The 20,534-nt window shown below is 40.4% G+C and overlaps 1 protein-coding gene across 2 annotated transcripts in view; it reads left to right on the top strand.

The window, feature by feature from the left end:
* tnksa (tankyrase, TRF1-interacting ankyrin-related ADP-ribose polymerase a) overlaps positions 1-20,534 on the top strand; it is a 78,735-nt gene that overhangs the window by 45,995 nt on the left and 12,206 nt on the right. For both annotated transcript variants that reach the window (XM_063890301.1, XM_063890300.1), the window contains exons 9-18: positions 168-354; positions 3,265-3,386; positions 3,463-3,554; positions 3,714-3,792; positions 4,618-4,789; positions 8,030-8,109; positions 13,644-13,789; positions 13,912-14,077; positions 18,206-18,425; positions 20,084-20,193. In XM_063890301.1, the coding sequence (XP_063746371.1) occupies positions 168-354; positions 3,265-3,386; positions 3,463-3,554; positions 3,714-3,792; positions 4,618-4,789; positions 8,030-8,109; positions 13,644-13,789; positions 13,912-14,077; positions 18,206-18,425; positions 20,084-20,193 (1,374 nt within the window). The remainder of the gene's footprint in view (positions 1-167; positions 355-3,264; positions 3,387-3,462; positions 3,555-3,713; positions 3,793-4,617; positions 4,790-8,029; positions 8,110-13,643; positions 13,790-13,911; positions 14,078-18,205; positions 18,426-20,083; positions 20,194-20,534) is intronic.

The raw sequence follows: 20,534 nt of genomic DNA, 5'->3' as shown, positions 1-20,534 counted from the left end.
AAAACTTTTTTGTCAGTCTATTTTAAACCAATACAAGTATGTACTAGCTCTACAGTTTTCCACAGTGATTCTAAGGATTGAAAATGTTTGTTCACAATGTAAACATTCTCTGTGACCTCCCTGTTACTTCCCTCTCATTTATCCATACACCGTTTCTTATTTTTCAGCATGGTGCATGTGTGAACGCCATGGATCTTTGGCAGTTTACCCCTCTCCATGAAGCGGCATCTAAAAACCGAGTGGAGGTCTGCTCTCTGCTGCTGAGCCACGGGGCCGACCCGACCCTGCTCAACTGCCACAGCAAGAGCTCCGTAGACATGGCGCCCACTCCCGAGCTGAAGGAACGACTAACATGTGAGTGTTTGTTTGGGGCTTCATTTACATAAACTGCAGATGCGGCGTACAGCACAGCTAAATGTGTCACTTCGCTGACTTAATGAATAGGTTGTTTTTAGGAGAGTATTTTTACACCAGACATGTTTGAAGCAGTAGTAGCAATCAACAGCAGTAGACTGTTGAGCTGAAAACAAGGAAGTATGGGTTAAAGGGAGACCGATGATATGATAATATCTGAAATGAACAGTTGCTTGGAAAGCTGAGCTGAACCAAATAAAGTCTTGACTGGTGTACGTGATGTGTACTGGATAAATCACCACAGCAGAAGAGTTTAGACAAAAACATCATTTTCACATCTGTTTTTTTCTGGAGGCAAAAAACTGATGTTCCAAAACTATTTCATCTGTGAAAAATATGTGTGTTGAGTCCCTGCTTACCTTGAAATTGGACTTTGAACTGGGGAGAGTATTTATAAAAGAAATATTGTACTCACCTGAACTTATAGCTATTTTATTCACTCTTTCTTACCGCCATTGGCTGCTGACTCTATGTAGGAGCTAAGTTACAAAAACAAAAGACAGTTACTGCAATCAGCTAGACTAAAACAAGCCTCACTTAGTCTGTAACGGGCTACACGTTGGCCTTTGTCGTGGTTTCAAAACTTTCAAAACAAACTCAGAAAAGATCGGTCTCATTTTGAACTGGAACACCAGGTTTTATTTGGTGTCTGGCTCACTTGCACAGTATAGTTTAACCTGTCAGGGATCTATTTTAGAGCTAAACGAACGCAATTAATCTACCTTAAAAAAGGCTGAAGCTTAGGGCCTACTGTAAAAGATGTTGTTACATATACATTGCCAATATCCTTAACAACTACGTTCTGTTCTATTTTGATTTCATGACGATATATACTCTTCTCAACTGTTGGTTTTAAACGTTTTGAACATGTGACGACTATTTGTGCAACCTCCCCATGCCTCTGTTTTTCTCAATGAAGCATTTTTCAAAATGTATGATATTTAATTAAACAGAAGTTGCGCAACAATTGAAATAATTTGCTTTGCTCCTGCAGAGTCGCAGCAGACAAGATAAGTCTTTGTCTCTGCCAGAACGCTCCCTGCAACTCTTTGAAAGTTAATTAGGGATTCAGCTCTCCCGCTGATGCACTTGTTGCGCTTTCTTTGTAACGGATCAAAGATAAAATCAATGCTACATGAGTCACAAGCCATCTCGAGTTTTCGTACAACTGCAGGACAACTGCTCAAAATCTGCTCAGTGGGACAATTGCTGCAAAGACAAAATAACAAACCTAGAAATGAAGAGATTTTTAGATAAAAATCCAACCTTTCTGTGTAGCATTCCTTCAAAATGTAAAGTTTTTTACATATTTGGGCATGTACTTTGTTCCTAAAGCTTGTGAAAGACTGCCGTTTTTTTTTCTACCTAAGGTCTTTTCAGGTAACTTGTTATCTGATGAGTATGTGCTTTATTGAACCTGTGATAACCTGACATTAAGTCTCCTGTTGTCTGGAATAAGGAATTGGGAATACAAGCTCTTTACAAAAGCAGTATAGAAAAACTCCAATGAGAAATTAGCCCAGATGAATCAGACACACGTTAAAGTTGATCAGGGTAACAGCCAGTCATACTATTTTACAGAAAAGACTTTAACATTTAAGGCCGTTTCTGTAGGCTTTGTCCTGAAGTCTTATTGTTAATTTAAGTAAAACCAAAAAGTTATTAACGCTTTCAATTTTGTACGAATTAAAGAAGCAAAACTTGTTCATTACAGAGCCTTAGAGGTTTTGGTGGGTGTTTTTCTTTTAAACGTTTCCAATTTGCATGGCCGCGCCAACCCTTTCCTTTCTTCTCAGCATGAAAGATATTAAGCATATTTGCCAAATTGTTACAGAATAAAAGGTTGTAGATTTATAGGCTAATGAAATTTAATTATCCAGACGATAAAAATAAAGATATGATGCACGTTTGATCAGCATCTGCTTTTAACATTGTGACAGAGACTACAAAATGAGATCATATATTTCCTATATTGCGCATTTAAACTAAAAGTTGTCTTTCACTTTGATCTGAAAGAAGCCACATAGGAGGAAATAAATCAGCTGAACACCTTGTATAATTTCAAATGCTTTGTAGTTTTGTAGAGCTCTCACACTTTCTCTTCTTCGGGCATTTAAAAAATCTTCAAATGAAACGGAGAAGAACATATTTCCTCTGCTGAACTCGCAGCTTGTGAAACCAGCCTCAAAGATGACATTTCTTTACTTTATTATTATTATCATTTTTTGGAAGACAAACAAAATGAAAAATGACTGAGTTTCTTTTTAAAGGAGTAAACAACAGAGGCTGCTTCGGTCCATTTATTCATCACCTTGTTTTATTCATGCTGCTGGTTTCAACTCATCTCTCTCTTGACCACGTTCCCTTGAAGATGTGGCTCCTGCGTGGCGCTCCAACTCTCCCGTTTAAACGTTTGATTATAAATGCATGAATGCCGTCGCTCAAACGTAGATAGATTTGAACTCACTCCTTTTCATGCAACCTGAAATACTTTTGAAGCATAATAGTTTGTTTGCTATTTTTTAGCCCTCGGGGGAGTAATCACTTGTTTCCAACTCCAGCACACGGACTGTTGCATCTTAAGTTATTGGTTTGCTCTTGAAAACTTTTAAGTAGCCTTTCTGAAGTATTAAAATGCTGCAGAGTCATTGCAAGTGAAAGAATACATATTTTTTTACCCTGCATATCTGGTTTTGGTTGAGCTTTTGAGTCAAAGCACCAGATGCTACTCTGTGGGTTTAGATGCTTTTGGCTGGAAAACTGTCAAAAATAAACTCAATATTCGAATCAACCTGCAGCTTTTTCTCTCCCTTTTTTTAACATCTTCACATTTTGTGTCTGTGTGTTCAGACGAGTTTAAGGGCCACTCGCTGCTCCAAGCTGCTCGCGAAGCTGACATGACGAAGGCTAAGAAGACCCTGGCGCTGGAGATCATTAACTTCAAACACCCGCACACACACGAGACAGCACTGGTGAGATGAGCACACGCACACGCACACAGATCACTGCTGAAGAGATGCTAAGATGATGTTTGTGTCTTTGTTTCAGCATTGCGCGGTAGCATCTCCGCACCCAAAGAGGAAACAGGTGACAGAGCTGCTGTTGAGGAAAGGCGCCAACATAAATGAGAAGAATAAAGAGTGAGTGCTGTTTTTTTAATAATTAAACTTAAAGTCAATTGCAGGCAGTAGGTGGTTTATTATTTTTTTTTAATCAAAGATGGACACTAGATGAGCATGTCTTTGTTCAGATTTAGTACATGAAATGATGACCACTCTCCAATTCTTTCCTCCGTGTAGTTTCATGACTCCTCTTCACGTGGCAGCAGAACGTGCTCATAATGACATCATGGAGGTGCTACAGAAACATGGTGCTAAGGTACATCGCTATATTTCCTTTTTTCACGCTTTGTCATCGTTCATCATACATCAAAACATTTTTTCTTCCAGCTTAATCCTTGTCAAAACTATACAGATTTTTAAATGAAATCTCCCTATTTGTACATCAATTCAGCTTTAAACATCAGGTTTTTGTGCGTCAGACCTTCACATATAAAGAGCGAGTGTTTACTTTCAGAGCGTCCATTGTGATTTGATACGCAGCATTCATACAGGATGAAAATCAGTTTAGCTGGAGCACACATTATGTTTCAGTGGTGACTCATCTTATTTTCATTACTGGAACAAATGTGTTCTCTTGCGCTTACGGAGAGATTGCTATCCATACTGATGCGTGTAAGAGTACAAAATGTGCGCTTCCTGCATCTAGATTTGAAGAAGAACACAGGGTCAAACTCATCGTCTCAGGTCTTCTTATATTTCTTACCTAATACGTAAACATCTGTCACTTTAAATAAAATAAAATAAAGCAGCTTTACAATGGGTATACAAAGTTACACCTCAACATAATAATTAAAGTAACCTAAATGCAATGTAATAACTAAATATAATTTCTACAGTTTCTAATAATGAACATCTTCCTGGATGATATTTGACTATTGTTCTGAGGCTTTCCTGTGTGTTGTTTACTCATACTTAGATGTAAAACTTATTATTAGAACTTAAAACATGTAGAACCTTAAATTAGATGCCATTGAGAACTCTGAAGTATCTAAAGGTGTTTTTTCTGTAAAGAGTTGAAGCAGTTCAGCTAAAAATATGAGTCCTTTCCAGAATCGTAACATAGGGATGTGTGTGTTGGCAGGTGAACGCCGTGGACACGCTGGGTCAGACGGCGCTGCACCGCGCAGCGATGGCGGGCCACTTACAGACCTGCAGGCTGTTGCTAGGATACGGGGCAGACGCCTCGCTGGTGTCGCTGCAGGGCTTCACTGCTGCTCAGATGGGAAATGAAGCTGTGCAGCAAATACTCAACGGTATGCCAACACCCTTTGTGTATGTGTGCGTGTGAATGGGTGTGCATATGTGTGGGTGATGTGTTGTTTTGGTTGCTATGCAGCTGTTAGCAACAGTGGGATTAACTGAGAAAGGTCAGTATTGATACTTGGAGACTGAAAGTTTGATAAGGGGAAAGACTGCAAACTCACCTGAGGAAATTACACTTTAAATGACTGCAGTTATTCCAAATTTAAGGCCCGCTGTGCAGCTTTACTTTAAATATTTCCTACAAAATACTTCAAGACTTTTGTGAGAAATAAGAATCAGTGGTGTTGCAATAAAACTGTTGATGAAATCCTTTATTTTAAAATAAAAAAAGAGTCTATAATGTTGTTAATAATGCACATAAGAAGATGTTATTTATTTAAAATAGAGCAGCTGTACAATAACCTCCAGAGTACTGCCTGCCCTGATTTGCTGGGCAGGCAGCATTAGCATTATTTTCTCTTAACCGCACCAATTAAATAATCAATCAAAAATGTACTTCCAAACAAACAGCTGTCAGTCTGATGTATGGGGTGGCAGAAAATGATTGAATTACTCTACAGAATATTGATGAATCACACTTCCCTCTAAACCAGGGGTGGGCAATTAATTTATACAAGGGGCCACATGAGAACCTGAACTGTGTTGGAGGGCCGAACCAAGATAACTTGAACTTAATTCTGCTCAATATTCATTTTCTCCCATTTTAAAAGGCAGTACATTATATATTTTGATTAGCTGCTACTGGTTATCAGAAGAATAACGATATTCTGTAAATATTTATATAAATATATGAAATTGTGGTTTAGGTCAAATAGGAAAATACTCCTATAGAAGTAATAAACAGTAAAAACAAAAACAATCATTACATCAGTGTTTCATTTTATGTTTAGCTAATCTTCACAAACACTGAAAAGGTGTTAAAGATATGCAATTGATTAACTTTATACAAAAAGCAATACATGCTTTTAATTTTTTTCTGTTCATTTTACTGTTCATTGAGAGAAATTCAGTCTGGCTTGGGCTTGAACAAGTGCATTGAAATCTGGCTGAACGTCTGAGGTGGATATGCGAAGGGCAGCTGAGAGGTGATCATCAGTGATAGAGGATCTGTATCTGGATTTGTTGAATTTCATCACTGAGAATGTCTGTTCACATGTGTAGGTAGTAGAGGACTAGAATCTTCTGAGCATGCCTCCTCAGGTGTGGAAAGTTCTCCTCTTTGAGAGAAGAGTAAAAATCCAGCAGTGAGACTGACTTAAAGTGCTCTGCCAGAAGTGTGTCAGACTGCAGGTCAATGAGTTCCATCTGAACGTCGCTGGGTGCATTATCCACACTGCAGGTGAAGGGAGAAGAAACCATGTGCATGTCAGTCTCAACTGTGTTGAAGTCTTGAAATCGCCATGAAAACTCACCATGCAGTGCTTCTAACATGGATGAGTACCTGTGGAGTTGATCAGCTGATGGTGCGGCTTCCTTCAGTGTTGGCAAGTGGGTGAGAATACTGTGCTTCATTTGGCTTGAGAGAAGCTGCAACTTTCTCATGAAAGCCGTACATGTCATGCACAAAAAGGCCCTTGCATTGCAGTTTGACATTTAGTTCATTCATTAGTGATGTCACATCAACAGCAAAACCAAAGTCTACCAGCCAGTCTGCGTGTGAAAGCTGCGGGACGTCATTTTCTTTCTTCACACAGAACTCCTGAATCTCCTCTCTCAGGTCCCAGACATTTTTCAGCACTTTGCCCAGGCTGAGCCACCTGACAGCTGTGTGGTAACTTATGTCACGATGTTCAGTCTCATTTTCCTCCAAAAGTGCAACAAACTGTCTGTGATTCAATGCTCTTGCCCTGATGAAGTTAACAATTTTAGTTACAAAATCAACAACACCTAATGTAATACAATGCAAAAATGTCAATTTCTGCTCGGGGTTCATTTCTGTCACTTTATTCTGCATTCTCTTCAGAAGTCCAACATTTTTCCCTCTCAGATTTGGACAACCATCCGTTGTCACACCAGCCAGCTTTTCCCATTTGAGTCCCAATTTGTCCAAACATGCATTTACCTCCGTGAACAAATCACTCCCAGTTGTTGTTCCTTTCATTGACTGCCTGGCTGCCAGCTCCTCCGTGATTTTGAAGAGTGCAGTTATCCCACGTAAGAAGACGAGTAGCTGGGCAGTGTCACATACATCGCAGCTGTCATTCAAAGCCAGAGAAAAATAGTCAAAGTTGACCGCTCTTTTCTTCAGCTGAAGCTCCAGATTTCCCGAGATGTCCTCAACCCTCCTCGTTTCAGTGCGCCGAGAGAGGGGCAGGTCCCCAAATGCACCCTTTTTCTCCAGGCATATTAGTGCTGCAGAGTCCACCAAACACTCCTTAATAAACTCTCCGTCAGAAAACGGCTTACTTTTTCTGCCGATTTTGTGGGATATGACTTAACGTGGCCTGACAGCCGCATCTCTGGGTGTGCAAAGTTTTGTAAAAAGTTCTTGTTGGTTTTGCAGTTTAGCTAGCAAAGCATCCGACTCCCTGGCGCGCTCTTCATCAGACAAGTTCTTGTATCAATCCTCGTGTTTGGTCACGTAGTGGCGATTGAAATTGTAATCCTTTAACACAGCGACCTGTGTACCACAAACTAAACACACAGCTTTACCTTTGACTTCTGTAAAAAAATATTTAGCAATCCATGTCTTGTTCTTTTTTTGGCATGAGCTGACATTTTGAGGGCTAGCTGGCCAGCATCACTTGTCTCTGTTCACCCACACACGTCATGGACGTATGATACGCACATGCGGCAAACGTAAATAAAAAAACCCCACTTTTTTCAAAATAAAAGCAACACACTTTTATAGCATGAACGGTATAAATATTTTTTCATTCATGTTCTGATTGACCTCACGCGGGCCGGTCAGGGACGCCCCGTGGGCCGGATGTGGCCCGCGGGCCGGGAGATGCCCAGGTCTGCTCTAAACACTTGTCTAATTGCAAAGTTGACTGTAGAAATGTGTTAATTTAGGAAGTCAAACAGAAAATGCTTGGTAATTTGATATTTGTGTATGCAAGATTCATCAGTCAACAATCTGACATGCAGCAGTGAATCCCTGCGTTGACTAAATGTCATTAACCTCAACATATGCAGGGGATAAATTTACATGCATGATTATTTTTGAGTCTTGCTTATGTTTGCACAATGCATTTTAATGTGTGACTCCTGTATGTTCTGCCCTGTAGAGAACGTGCCGGTGAGAAACTCGGATGTGGACTACAGACTCCTGGAAGCTGCTAAAGCTGGAGACCTGGACACCGTTAAGGTAGATTGGCTAAGATTGGTTTTATTATCCACAGATGGCATTGCCCTTCTTCCTTTTGGGTAACAAAGGGTTGGATAAATAAACAATTCCTTCCTTGACCTCAGCAGTGTTGCCACAGTTACCTTGAAGAAGTAATCTGATTACTGATTACTCCTTTAAAAAGTAACTTAGTCACTTTACTGATTACTTGATTTTAAAAGTAACTAAGTTAGATTACAAGTTACTTTCTTAGTTATATTCAGTATCCCCCGCCGCTTCAACATAAAAATGAGTCCAACATACTGCCCAACCAACTTCTTCAACTCTCCCCCACTTACTGGTTTTGCACCGAAGTCCAGCTTTTGTTGTCTGCGTGGTGGGGGACCTCCTGCTTTAGTCGCAGCTCTCTGCTTCGCACCACCTGGTGGGACTTGCTCTGTAAGTTTGACTGCGCCGTGCTGCGACTCCAAATGTTTCTTCAAATTTGACGTAGTGTTTTTGAAGCTAGATAGCACTTCTCTAGCACAGAGTGTACAACGAACCTTAATATTGTCATCTTTAGCTTTAACTTTAATCTGATTACTGGTTTGGAAATAGTAACGCGTTAGATTACTTGTTACTGAAAAAAGCGACATCACTGGACCTCAGTAGCTTAGCTTTTGAGGTATTAGAAAAAAAACATTTGTAAAATTGTATTGAAAGTGATTCTGATGATGACTCAATAGGTTTTATAAAGCTAAAACATGCCTGAGCTGATATCCCCACAGCCACTTGATGTGCTTAGTGAAGAATATTATAGTATATATCATTTTATTTTGTAATAATAAAGTTCAATCTGTAATGAAGGAATATCATTTACAGTGGTATGCAAAAGTTTGGGCACCCCTCTGAGATTTCATGACAATTTGCTTTTCCTTTATAATAGAAGATCACAGCAACAACATTTGTTTTCCTACAAAGATGTAGACGTTTTAGTGTTTTCCAGACCAAAATTCTTAGGGTAGCATTACATAGTTTTATTATAATAAAATAAAATGCAAAAAATGGGATGTGCAAAAGTTTGGGCACCCTTATAAATAGCATTCATTTCAACACCTGTACGGATTTATAGCTGACAGGTTGCTGCACAAAATTGCTTTGATTAGCTCATTAGACCTTCAATTACAAAGACAGGTGGAACCAATCATGAAAAAGGCTATTTAACATAGGTAATAGCTGGCTGTGCCTGGCCTAGGTTCTTTCTTAGGGAGTGGCAAGATGGGGACCTCAAAACAACTCTCCACTGACCTGAAAGCTAAGATAATCCAACATTATAAATTAGGAGAAGGGTACAAAAAATTATCTGACAGGTTTAAACTGTCTGTCTCCACAGTCAGAAACGTAGTTGTGAAATGGAAGGCCACAGGAACAGTCCGTGTGAAGGAAAGATGTGGTAGGCCGACAAAAATAGGGGAAAGGCACAGGCGAAGGATGGTGAAAATGGTCACAGAGAAGCCACAGACCACCTCCAGAGAACTACAACAACATCTGGCTGCTGATGGTGTAGTTGTTCACCGTTCCACAATCCAGCGTACTTTGCACCAGGAAGAGCTCATTGGAAGGGTGATGTGCAAAAAGCCTTTCCTGAGTGTTAATCACAAGAAGAGTCGCATGAGGTATGCAAAAGCACATCTGGACAAGCCAGAAGCATTTTGGAACAAAATACTGTGGTCAGATGAGACCAAGATTGAGTTATTTGGTCATAACATGAACAGGTATGCATGGCGAAAAAAACACACTGCATTCAATGAAAAGAACTTGTTGCCCACTGTAAAATTTGGTGGAGGATCTATCATGTTATGGGGCTGTGTGGCTAGCACAGGTACTGGAAAACTTGTTAAAGTTGAGGGCCACATGAATTCCTTACAGTACCAGGAGATTCTTGACAAGAATGTTCTAGAGTCAGTCACAAAGTTGAAGCTACGCCGGGGTTGGATTTTTCAGCAGGACAATGATCCTAAGCACCGATCAAAATCCACCAAGGAATTCATGCAGAAGCACAGGTACAATGTTCTGGAATGGCCATCCCAGTCCCCAGACCTTAACATCATTGAAAATGTATGGATTTATTTGAAGAAGGCTGTCCATGCACGGAGGCCAAGAAACCTGACTGAACTGGAGACGTTTTGTGTGGAAGAATGGGCCAAAATACCACCTGCCAGGCTTAAGGGACTTGTCTGTGGCTACAGGAGGCGTCTACAGGCCGTTATTGCAGCAAAAGGAGGCAATACTAAATATTAATGGAATTATTTCTTAGGGGTGCCCAAATTTATGCACATGCCTATTTTTGTTTGAATGCACATAAACATGTTTCTGTTTGACCAATAAAAGTTATTTCACTACTGAGATGTTTCTGTTACCATAAGGTATAACATATGTTAAAATGAAGTTGCTGCTTCAAAAGCTCAGCAAGTGACAAACTGATGCAGTGGTTTTCCTAAGGGGTGCCCAAACTTTTGCATACCACTGTATGTGTGAAGCAGTGATACACCACAGAATCATGATGGAAAACTATTTAAAAACAATAATTTGACAGTGACATTTTGAATTTATGACACAGATATTGTCTGTCAGCTTTTTAAATAAGAACAAAATGACCTCACCTTTGGGACTGGTACGCTTATGGAGCTGGTCGTAGTGATTTTTTAAAATGTCAGGTAGATATTGTCCTACTCGAGTGAAATGTTTTCTGTTCATGTCTTTGCATTTTTTGTCCATATTGATCTCGGTCAAATTGCAAAGCCTTTGTTTCTGTTAAAAGGCCAACCTCCCTATCTTATATTTCCTAACACAGCTCTCGGTATAATCATAGCCACTGTTAGCCGCTTTGAATTGCCAGCGGGCCCACTCGTGTTAAAAGTGTGGGCGCTTGTCATGCTCTGTCTGTAATATGCTTCGGATAAAACCACCCACCAAATGTCAGGACCCGGTAAGATCCGGCAAAGTATTTGACAGAAGTATTTGGTGTTGAGTGAAAATCGTTGTGTCTTTTCCCGCCGAGACGCACAGTAATGGGGTGATCCAGATGAAGAGGGCCTGTCATTGTCTGCAGTGTGATGCTTTGGCAGGTGGGCAGGGAATCGCACCAGAGCAGACAATGTGCTCCGGTCTGGCTTTCTGCCAGTATTGTTTTACTGGAAGTACACACACTCGCACACACACACATGCACCGACTGGGGTTAGCAGTCTGACTGAGCTTCTGATTGACGGTGGAAAAATAGCACTTCGCACCGTTCCTGGGCTGATCCCTGTCATCTGTTCCAACGTAGCGGAGGTCCAGTCTGAGACTGTTGGAAATATGTCGACCTTAGACCTCAGGTCAAAAAGCAGGCACATATTCTACTTCATTTAAAGCAGTAGGCCCTGTCTCCCCCCTTATCAGACTTGCTCCCACTTTGCCTGTATTTAAATCCCGTTTGAATTTGAAGTCCCACTTCTTGTCCCGGGCGTTTGCAGACCACCTATAAGACATGTCACTGTGCTTTTAAATCTGGGTTTTGTATTGTTTATACGTCATGTAGGAGAGTTTTCAGTCTGTGGTTTAAAGTATGGTTTTATTGTCCTGTGTTTTTTACATTTTGTCTTATGTCCCATCTTTTAGTTTTTTTAATATATATATTTCTTGATGTACAGCACTTTGGTCAACTGTGTTGCTTTTAAATGTGCTATAGAAATAAAGTTGGATTGGAAATTAGATAATTAACTACTGAAGACATTATCTGACATGAAAGCATTTAAAGTATAGAAGTAGGGTAAAGTTAAGAACTACATAAAAAAAACAAATACTTTTCCTCTCTGTTCAGTTCTTTTAGATCCTCATTTTGCAGCAAATTCCTCTTACCATGGTTCTGGCTGCAGCCCTTTAAAGTTTTTATTCCTGGAAACACGGCTTTCATGAACAGACGCATTGATGCAGGTTGAAGTGGGGGATAATAGCTAGAGATTGAGGAATATGTCTGGCAGCAGGGTTTCATATTATTTCCTGTACAATTTGTTCTTAGAGCGTGGCTGAGAGAAACTGTAAAAATACATTTCCCACTGTGTGTGCTCTCCTTGTACTGAACTGTGTTATTGGCTCTGAAATAAGCAGAGAAAGGTAGTGCTGTTATTTCCTGTGAGCAGCAGGCCAGCAGACATGTATTAACTTCACTTAATAGCTTCAATGTTGCGTTTTTTGTTTCCTCAAACCTTTAATTTCCTCAAACATATTTCATTTCATGGACATACTCTTCATCATTAATCATGGTGGGTGGGCAGAGGAATGGTGTCCTGCTCTCTCAGAATCACCGTCTGTTTTGTTCGATCCTGGTTTCGGTTTGCCCGTTATGTTTTTCGAGAAAATAAAACAAAGAATGACGTAAACGTTTGAGTCTAGAGATTGAGAAGTTGACCTCATCCTGCCAACATGCTCACTATAACTAAGAAAGTATAATGATCATCTTCTCAGTTTAAAAAATATATATATTATGAGGGAGCTAATGTAATTTTGGTCCAAATTTACGGCCCTGCCCACTTTCCGGCTAAAATAATGCATTAAAGCAAAGCGGAAAATAGTTTCTTCATGTCTTGAAACTGCTGAGTCATATATTGCACCTCAAACGACAACTAAATCCAGAGTTATGGTTCTATAGTTCTGCTTCAGAAAAAAGGACGGTAAAAGAGCCACAGTTTCAGTGTCTGAGCTCCGTAAAAACAAAGCTGTCTCCGCCATCTGACGCTCTACTTGACATTATTTACATATTTTTTGAGTTATTATACCGTTTTTGACGAACATAAATAGTGTTTTCTGCCATCACTTTAAAATGTTATGGGGAAAATCAGCATTTTGGTCTGAGGGCTCACACCAAAAGTAAGAGGGCGCGGCGCCCCTGTTACCCGGTTTAGACAAAATCCTGCACCTTATTATGGTGTGTAAGCATGCTCATTTGCTAATTGGCATGGATTGCAAAGTACAGCACAGGCTAATGGGTCAGGAAGATTTGTTCCAAGTGAAGCTACAAAAACGGACTAGATGTATTTATGTAGCCTTTCGCAAATCATACATTTGCCTTAATGGCTTAACAATCTGTACAGTGTATGACTTCCACTGACCTACCCAATGATAAAAAAAGGAAAGTTACAAAATAAAGCAACAAATAAATATATTCTGCAGAGAAAGACTAATGCTGCTTAATTCAAAGCCGTTTCCAACAGGTAGCTTTGTTTAGTTTTTTCAAATCTTGATCATTTACTACGTCTCATCATTCGTCTTCAGTCACAAAGCGGTGTTATTGCACTTGAACTTTAATAAAACAACCTGTTCTGTCCTGGACGAAAAAACCTCTTGATTTGATCTTATCTTTAGGTCTGATCTGACTTTGTCCTTTTAAAGCTGAATAATAGAAGCAATAATGAGTGGTTGTGCAGACGGGAGGATCATAGATCTCCATCTTTATGGCTCTTGGGTTGATCGTCTCTCTCATTTAAAAAACAGATATTCATGTTAATCTTCCCCCTTTGTCTCTGTCTCTCTCCAGTCGTTGTGCACGGCTCAGAATGTGAATTGCAGAGATCTGGAGGGAAGACACTCCACTCCCCTTCACTTTGCTGCCGGCTACAACCGAGTGTCCGTGGTGGAGTACCTGCTGCACCACGGGGCAGACGTGCATGCCAAGGACAAAGGGTAAGACTCTTCATGTTATGATTTAATTTAGCGGCAAATTAACAGGCAGCTTTTGCATGTTTACATGATAAATAACTAATTAAAATCATGGTCAGTAATCAAAGTTATCTATGTCTTTACAGAGGCCTGGTCCCCCTCCATAACGCCTGTTCGTACGGTCACTACGAGGTGGCCGAGCTGCTGGTCAGACACGGAGCCTCGGTCAACGTGGCCGACTTGTGGAAGTTCACGCCGCTCCACGAAGCCGCCGCCAAGGGCAAATATGAGATCTGCAAACTGCTGCTGAAGGTAAGCATGCACTTTTCCTTTCAGAAAGCCTCACAAACCCCTCAGTGCAGCAAATGAATATCAATGAACTGGAGCTTAGTAGTAATCAACTCTCTTTTGGAAACCCAGTGGCAGCCACTTGTATGAAAATCAGATGAGTGATGAATAAAATGTGAGAAATAACAGTCATTAGACTCCTTAAATTGGCGGTATTGGCTAAAAGGTATGATTTGTCATGCTCTCTGGGAGTTTATTCCAACCATTCAGACCACAAGGCTGCAGTTTTACAGCATTTGTTTTCAATCACAACCACCTCCAGACAAAACAACACCCCCACAGTGTTGTTGCCATATGGAGCCGCATAAATTATTATTAGATCAACACACAGCAAACTGAAACGAACAAGGAAAATGTGCTGCTTCAACATTTTTATCCAATGAATTACTTTACTGCTGCAACACAAAGAGATGAAACTGGGAGCGATCTGTCGGACACAGTAAGGACAATCAAAGTACGGACGGACAAACTAGTAAACTACTAAAGTGCTGCATCCAACAGTTCACTGCAGCAGCAATCACTAATCGGGTGAGGGTAAGTGTAGTTGAGCAGTGCTGGTGGTGACGAAGTAAAAGTGTGGGGGTGCGGTGAGGGTATGCAGGGGGGGGTGTTTGATTGTGGACTTGCTGGAATGACAGATACGGTTGAGTGGAGTGGGCAGTGTTAAGGAAGGTGACAGCTCTTTGGGGAGGAAAGTGGTTTTCAAGTGAAATGGAAAAAGACTCAGCAAATAGGTCCTGACTTAAAACCTGCAGCAGAAGACAAAAACCTTGGATCTGTGTGGAGCGATGACAAATTAACAGACACAACAAAAAAGTCAATCAGTTGATCTTATTGCAGTCTTTTTTTGGAGTGGAAATGACAAATAAAATCTAGAAATATCGCACAGAAATCTGGCTAAAATAGTTGATGTACAAATGATTAGAACAATGCCCTTAACTAAAACAGAAACAAATTAAAGGGGCCCTATTCTGCTCATTTTCAGGTTTCATATTTGTATTTTTTATTTATAACAAGTGACTTTTAGTTCCCTGATGGTGTAACCTCAAAGTCAGTGTGTGACCCTGGTGTGCAGATAACTCCCGGTAAGTGCTCTCAAAACAGCCGTTGAGCTCAGAGATACAGCAGCTCCCTCAGGCCACTCCGATCTGAGGTCTGGAGGCAGAGGTTAGAAACACACATACAGACGATCGATTCCTCAAGGTGGTGGGAAAGTTTGGCATCCTTCCACTCCGCTTGGAAAATCCTAAAGTAAGCTTCTAGTGTAAGCATGGCAGCGCCCTCATTTCCCCTTTAACACAGGAATACACCGAATCCCGCACATTGCAGTTAATCTGCCACGTCCCCCGGGATACAACCGTTCTCTCTTTTTTGGATAAGCTATTCCTGAGTTCAGCAATACGTTTTCTTTTGTCTGCTCTGTTTGTTGTCAACTTCCTATTGTCCCATTTCTGTGTAGGATTTGTGCTCAGAATACAATTTGCTCCCAAGTGCTGTGATTTTTCAGCAAGGATTTTGTGATGCACAAAACGCATATTAGCATTTCCTTTGTTGGGAAAGAAGTTCAGGAACATGCGTTTCTCCTCCAATTAAAGGAGAATATTTTTTGTTAGCATTTGGCAAGAGACTTGTGAACTCCCATGACTTGTGATCTGGGTGTTATGTGTTGTAGTCTTGCAAGAGACCGACCTTCAGGCAAGCTGTGTGACATTTTCCCTTTTGGCTTTCTTTTTTCTTATGGATGTCACATTTCACAATAAACCCCTCTCTATGCTTGAGTTTTTGGCCATGTTAGCAATGTGGCTCTAATGATGGTCCAAACTAAAATATCTGAACCACTATTGGCTTGAATGCCATGACATTTGGTACAAACACTCATGGTGCCAAGAATGTGAATCCCAATGACTAAGGTCCAAGGGTGGGTGGAAATTGTGTTTAATTTGTACAATATTCTAAAGATAAAGATCAGATTGCTCTCAGACTCAGCTCTATTTTGGGCTAGTGCTAATTAGCAAATGTTGGTACAGCTTAAAAGAGCCACTAGCATGACTGTAGACTCTTAAAAGAATATTTCCTCTCCAAAAATGATCATCTGTCTATAAGTTACTCGCCTTGTGTTTTTCTCGAACGCCTCCACGATGAACCAAGAATCCAAAATTGTGATGAAAAAAACTGGATAATTTATTTAAATAGCAAAAAGGCATGTTTTCTTCAATATACATGACACTTGGATTATACTGTGCAAGGTTTTGTATAATCCACGTTAGCAGGGGCGCCTCCTACCAAAATGCTTATGTTATGTTCGGGAAGAAAACGGCATTATTACACCAAAAATATGAATATTGCGTCGAATAGTGCTGTGTGTTTTTAACTGGATGGTCAGAATTATTTTTTTTTGCTGTTGTTTCGCCATCACTGACTTTAAAGGTCCCCTATTATGCAAAAATGCAATTTTTGTTGTCTTTTATACATAAATATGTGTCCCGGTGTGTAAGGAGACTCACAAAGTGTCACAAAATACAACCCTCTCCTTTCCCTTCTTACCCACATCAATAAAAACAGGGGTACAAACGAGCTGATCCAGATTTGCTGCCGTTATGACGTAATAACCAAAATGTGTTGTGTATATATAACACATATAATGTCACGGTTCTAAACTCTGAGAAGTGTTTCAGAAATAATGCTTGATGTGGTTTGGAAAATAATATGGGGTTTAATCATGGCAGCGTTTAGCTGAGTTTCTCCGTTAGAAACTTCTCTCTTCAGACAGAGAGCTGCATGCGCTCCAAAAGGGCGTGGCCAGCTTCAGGTCAGCTCAAATTTAATCGACAGTCACAGAATCAGCACTTCAGGAACAGGGCTGAAATAGAGGGGTATGAGGCATGCTACAATGGGTGTCTGTTTGGTATTTTGATCAAAACACTTCACAGACATGTTTTGTATAGATACTGCCCTACAATATATTGTTCAAATATAGCACAATAGGAAACCTTTAATATATCGAGAAATGTCTTTTTTGGATTCTTCCTTGCAACTTTCGAGGAAACAGTGGGTGACTAATGGATATGCAAATGATCATTTTTGCCAAGATGTATTCCCATCATCTTATTTGTGAGCAAATCAAAAATAATAGATGCATCAGCTTTTCTGAGCCAGATAATTGTTCAAAGAGCTCCCAGTTTGCAAAACTATCCGCTTCTGTAAATGGGAAATCTTTCATTAACTGAGTATAGGCGGAATCCAACGAAAGACTCACAAAACCGACATGTTTTTGTATGTAAATGTCCCTAATTATGACTTCAATGGGTCTCTATTCTCACTTTCCTGGAGAGCGAATAAATTACAGTGAGAATATGATTACAGCAGCCGCAAAGGGGATAATAGAAAGGTAGAAGTAGGGCAGACGAATCAGAGGAGGGATAGGTTCAATAAGATTTGAAAAGGGAATACAGCAGCGACAGATGTTTAACGGACAGTTTCAGGACAGCAGTGGATACCCAGGGGAGTGGTCCCACAACATCAAGTTTTAATGAGGGGCTTTTCAAAAACTTTAAATGAAATGACAAGTGAAACTGTCACCTAGGCATTGAACGATGAACGTGTTTGCGTTCCAGCCCATCTGCGGAGTGTGTGTGTGTGGTGTTTTCCACTTCACTGGGTGTCCTGTCTCTCTACCTCTCTGCCTCTCTCTCTCCCGTGAATTACCTTCATCCTCCCCTCACTTGTCATCATTTTTTGCTTGTCAAATTGCAAAACTTTGGCTATCGTGGCTGAAATAATTTGCAATAATGATATTATTGCTCTCCATTACACATCGATTTTTGTGCCTTTTGTCCCTTTTTGACAAAATATATTACACTCATTCTAAAAGTGAGGTTTTTGTCCATAGGGTTAGGGTAGACTGCATAATGCAACACGATTATTTTGTACCAACATTAAGCCATTTTGTCTCTGTCGTGACAAAAAAATGTATGCTTTTCGATTGCAAACACTATCTGCCAGAAATATATTAGTGTGCACAGATATATTAAGTCTTTCCCTTTTTAAAGAACATCTTTGTCTTTCTTTTCTATTTTGGCCTCCTCTCTCCAGCACGGAGCTGATCCCACCAAGAAGAACCGAGACGGCAACACGCCTCTGGACCTGGTGAAGGACGGGGACACGGACATCCAGGACCTGCTGCGAGGAGACGCCGCCCTGCTGGACGCCGCAAAGAAAGGCTGCCTGGCCCGGGTGCAGAAGCTATGCAGCCCCGACAACATCAACTGTCGGGACACGCAGGGACGCAACTCCACACCTCTGCACCTTGCAGGTAATACGTGTTAAGAGACATCAAATAAAAAGCTGCACACACATTCTCAGGTGATTTTAATGAGTTAGCATGTTATGTTGAAGACTAAATAAAGGATTAAAGCCAGGTTTGTTGCAACTGTTTGGCTGAAGTTGCAGGATTAAAGCAAATTTGAACATGTTGTATCTTTGTGGTAGAGTCACAGAGTCTCCTGGGAATTTTGCCTAGTGTAGTGCCAAGAACAAGGTAATAAACACCCAGACAGCTGAAATGTTCAGGGCAGAAACAGCTTGTTCACTGACAAGCAGACTGGGAAAACTTAGCAATTTCATTTCATTTTTGATAACACCCAAAGCACTAATTTTACTGGTGTAATTTTAACCAGTTTGTCATTTTTAAAATGGCATTACATCCAACAAAAAAGGTAGCTAGTTGGATCCTTTTTAAAGAGGCCCTATTATGCTTTTTTGGGGGTGCCTTTTCCCTAAGTGTGTGTTATAAAGGTTTTTGTGTAAATCAAAATGGTCTGCAAAGTCTAAAATCTGAAAGTTCTCTTCAGAGGGAGTTTCTGTTTTGTTTCATTTACAGTATTTCACAGTTAAAACAACAAAGAAAAACAGACAAACTTTACAATCTGCTGAACGAAACCAAACCAAACAAAGAGGTTCAACATGTCTGAAATATACCTGGGAGCCTGACCACGCAGTGCGTCTGAAGTCATCTGCAAGAATTTACAATAAGTAGTTAAATGCTCAGGGAGCGGTGAGGGGAGGCATGGATGAGGCCAATGTGTTGTCTTCTTTTATGGCGACATAAAACTAGTAGCTATAGCGTACTATATAACGACCTTGGATCTCACACAAACTTGATGAAGTTTCTAAACCCTGGAAGCAGAGATACTGCGGGTATTGTAAGGTGCACAAACACCTGGGATTTATGCAGCATCTGTAATCATGATAAGCTTCAGAGATAACCCCACTCTGCATAAACATAAGACAGAAATGTCTTCGAACCGCACCTTTGAATGTCAGGGAGCGGCAATATTAAGATAGTGTGTTTTATCTTTGCGCTTGTTACATTTACTTATCGAGACTGCCTTAAGATGAGGCGCACAAACTCTGACACGATGGGGAGATTACAAGGGTATTTTCTGAGAGCTCGCTTCAGGTTGGGGTAAACTACTGTGTCTTAATCTTAAATAAATTCCCCAGTGATTAACGTGTTATCACAATTTGGGAATTACACCGTGGTTGTCAGGGTTGAAGGTAAATGCCTCTGCTTGTCCCTGAGGCTACATTTCCTGCAGTGTTCCTTCATATAATCCATACAAAATCTGATTTGGATTAGTCAGTTTCTGTGTTTTTAGATACTATATTTATAAAGTGTTTCATTACGAGCCTGGCTTTGGCATGAGTAGCACTTTTAAAGTTAAAAAACTAGAGAAAAACACTTTTACTGTCTTTTTTCTTTTCATAGATCTGACCGTTTAGACACACACCCACGCACCCTCTGCCTTGCTTGTAAAAGGAAAAGATGATTATACGCTGTCATGCTGCAGCTTATGCAGGCTGACACTTACTCTGTCTTTCCTCCTCTCTCCTTACCTGACTCTATTTTTGTTTCTCCTCTTTTTTTTTCTTTCTTTTCTTCATTTCTCTGACTATCTCTCGACTGTGCAGCGGGCTATAATAACCTGGAGGTAGCCGAGTATCTGCTGGAACATGGAGCCGATGTGAATGCACAGGACAAAGGAGGGCTCATACCTTTACATAATGCTGCTTCATACGGGGTGAGACAAACACACACACACACACACACACACACACACACACACACACTCTGTCTCTCTCTCTCTCTCTGTCTCTCTCTCTCTCTCTCTCTCTCTCTCTCTCTCTCTCTCTCTCTCTCTCTCTCACATACTCTTCGGCAACGCTGCAGTCTTTTTGGACAGTCCTGCTCACATACTTGTTGTCTGGTGCAACTCTTAACCAATAAAAGTAAGAACTGTTCAATAAAGTGCTGAGACAAATTAGACTTGTACATGAGGGCCAGCATTTTTTGTTATTAACTTATTGATGAAATCGCCCAAAAACAAAAAAAATCACTGGCTTCAGATGTTGAATTTAACAA

The sequence above is a fragment of the Eleginops maclovinus genome, chromosome 8, assembly GCF_036324505.1.
Source record: "Eleginops maclovinus isolate JMC-PN-2008 ecotype Puerto Natales chromosome 8, JC_Emac_rtc_rv5, whole genome shotgun sequence".
Taxonomy (NCBI): Eukaryota; Metazoa; Chordata; class Actinopteri; order Perciformes; family Eleginopidae; genus Eleginops; species Eleginops maclovinus.
This window is presented reverse-complemented; position numbering and strand designations above follow the sequence as displayed.